Source organism: Ailuropoda melanoleuca, chromosome 18, assembly GCF_002007445.2.
Source record: "Ailuropoda melanoleuca isolate Jingjing chromosome 18, ASM200744v2, whole genome shotgun sequence".
NCBI classification, from domain to species: domain Eukaryota; kingdom Metazoa; phylum Chordata; class Mammalia; order Carnivora; family Ursidae; genus Ailuropoda; species Ailuropoda melanoleuca.
Window position 1 is genome coordinate 5,091,451 of NC_048235.1, and position 2,454 is coordinate 5,093,904.

The following is a 2,454-nucleotide window of genomic DNA, read 5'->3' on the forward strand; positions in this document are numbered from 1 at the left end:
GTCAGGTATCTGTGGGTCTGCAGGGCCCCTGCACTGTGGCGAGCTACCGACGGAGCACCTGTTACGGAGCCATGTCCTCAGGTAGACCCAGACTGACCCAGCTGTGACCAGAGCGCTCCCTCCAGGAGTTGGAAGGTTTACTTCTGTGATGAGACACTCGATTTCCCATAATTGTTCGGGTATGGCATTAGTTAATTCCTAGAGCAATAACTCCAAAATTTATGAAAGTATAATTCAGATATGCATGCACATGCCTATAAACATTTGTTTATTTATTCTTAGAATCTTTACAAAACAGCCAGAAAAAGGAGCATGACATTTTCAGAAGGGAGGATAAGAAAGGTTTAGAATAGTAACTTCAGGATGCCGTTGAAAAGAAAATTCACACCTATTTTATTTAGGAGATTAAACTGTGACCCTTATAAATTCGATGAGAAGCAGTAATTAGATGATGTTAAAAGTCCCCGGTCCCTGAGGGATTGCATGAGTATATTTCACATTTCCTCCTGAGGGGGGTGTCTCCACAGCAATCTTCTCAGAGCCCACTTAACCTCTTTGTTTCTCAAGGTGTAAATCAGAGGATTAAGCGAGGGTGTCACTACAGTATAGAAGAGGGTTAGGAATCTACTGTGGTTCTGTGTGTACTTGCTCTTGGGCTGGATGTAGACAGAAATTATAGTCCCGAAGAACAAAACCACAATAAGGAGGTGGGACCCACAGGTCCCAAATGCTTTCCTCCTGCCTTCCGCGGATTTTATCCTCAGCACACTTCTAGCGATGCAGCCATAGGAGACCAGAATGAGCCCCAGAGGTATAACCACGTAGAGGACACTTGCTACGGAGAGCTCATTTTCCAGGAAGGCTGTGTTCACACAGGCAATTTTAATCAGGGCAGGCTCCTCACACATAAAGTCGTCCACTCTGTGGTGGCTGCAGAGAGGCAACTGGAAAACCAGGATGGTCTGAACCGTGGACTCCACAAAACCACTGATCCAGGCCACAGCTGCAAGGCGCCGGAGAAGCTGCGGGTGCATGATCACGCCGTAGTGCAGGGGTCGGCAGATGGCATTGAAGCGATCGTAGGCCATTACAGTCAGGAGGATGCACTCGGTGGAACCCAGCCCCAACGCAATGTAAAACTGGATCACACACCCAGTGTAGCTGATGGTCTTCTCAGGGCCCTTGAGGTTCCACAGCATCTGTGGAACAATGCTGGCAGTGAAGCAGAGGTCCAGGAAGGAGAGATTAGCCAGAAAGAAGTACATGGGCTTGTGGAGCTTGGGGTTCAAGTAGGAGACCAGTATGATCGCTGTGTTCCCCACCAGGGTCAGAACATAGATGATAGAGACAACCAGAAGGAGGATCGTTTCCAGCTGGGGCTGGTCAGAAAAGCCCAGCAAGATAAAACCTGCTGGATTGCTAGAATTTGTCCCTTTCATTCCTTCTTAATTGTGAGTCACCTTTTTTTGTCATTCTTCTTCTATTCCTACGGGAATAAAATCAGATATCATAAGCATTGAAAAAGTAACAAACTGAGTAAAATGGGCATTTGGATGCCAGAATTATATATAGGGAAAGAACAGACAAGGATAAAATTATGCAAAATAAAAAATATAATAAGTTGACTTGTTAGGTAGGCAGAAGGATGAAACCCATAGTCGTGAAAACATTAAATGCATTGAAAGGAAATATACAAACATATAATGACATTATAATCATATACTGAAACAGATTTGAAATGTATATCAGACTATCTGAAGATAAAATACATAGACCATCAACGCACATACTGTGAAAAAGCAAAGAAATTGAAAAGATGATTTTTTTTATATAGAGAGATACATGATAGAAATAGATGCAACAGATAAATTGAAAGATACATCTATGTATGGTGAGTAACATAATATAGTAAAAAGATATTTTTAAAAATAAATAAATAATAAAAAAAAGAAAGACACATCTAGTGAGCAAGGATCTGCAAGAGAAGGTGTACAGAATTGGAGACACAAAGATTAGTTAAAATTTTTATACAGGAACAGCTACACATGATTATGATTAATATTTTTTTCTTTTCCTATGAAACAAATAATGACTGACCTGATAATAGCATTAAGGAAAACTACTGTCATCTCCCTATTTAAGTCAAGGTCTACTGCCTTTATGAATATTGCTTTCTAGAAAAATCTAATTCATAGCAGCCAACAAGCAAGCTCTCTCCGCAGTGACACCTACAGCCCATGTGCTTTAATATGTTTTCATTACAAGAGCACATGAATTCAGCCATCTGATGCAATCCACTGACACTTCATAAAGTAAATTGTGTAAAATTTATCAGTGTCCCTTAAACTATTAGCTTGCACAGATTAGGAAATGTAGTTATGAACGTTTGTCCCTCTGAATGGTCAGCTCTGGGGTTTCCAAAATGACTGTGGTAGATGGATTACCTGTGGGGTC

General features: G+C 41.3%; 1 protein-coding gene across 1 annotated transcript; it reads right to left on the minus strand.

Annotated features, from left to right (window-relative positions):
- Positions 1 to 494: 494 nt before the first annotated feature.
- LOC100468463 (olfactory receptor 2G3) lies at positions 495 to 1,439 on the minus strand. Its single transcript, XM_002930869.1, has one exon. The coding sequence runs from the start codon at positions 1,437 to 1,439 to the stop codon at positions 495 to 497; it is 945 nt and encodes a 314-aa protein (XP_002930915.1).
- Positions 1,440 to 2,454: the final 1,015 nt, after the last annotated feature.

Bases quoted from the DNA above. Each gene is read 5' to 3' on its own strand.
- LOC100468463 (XM_002930869.1), bottom strand. From the start codon at position 1,439: ATGAAAGGGACAAATTCTAGCAATCCAGCAGGTTTTATCTTGCTGGGC.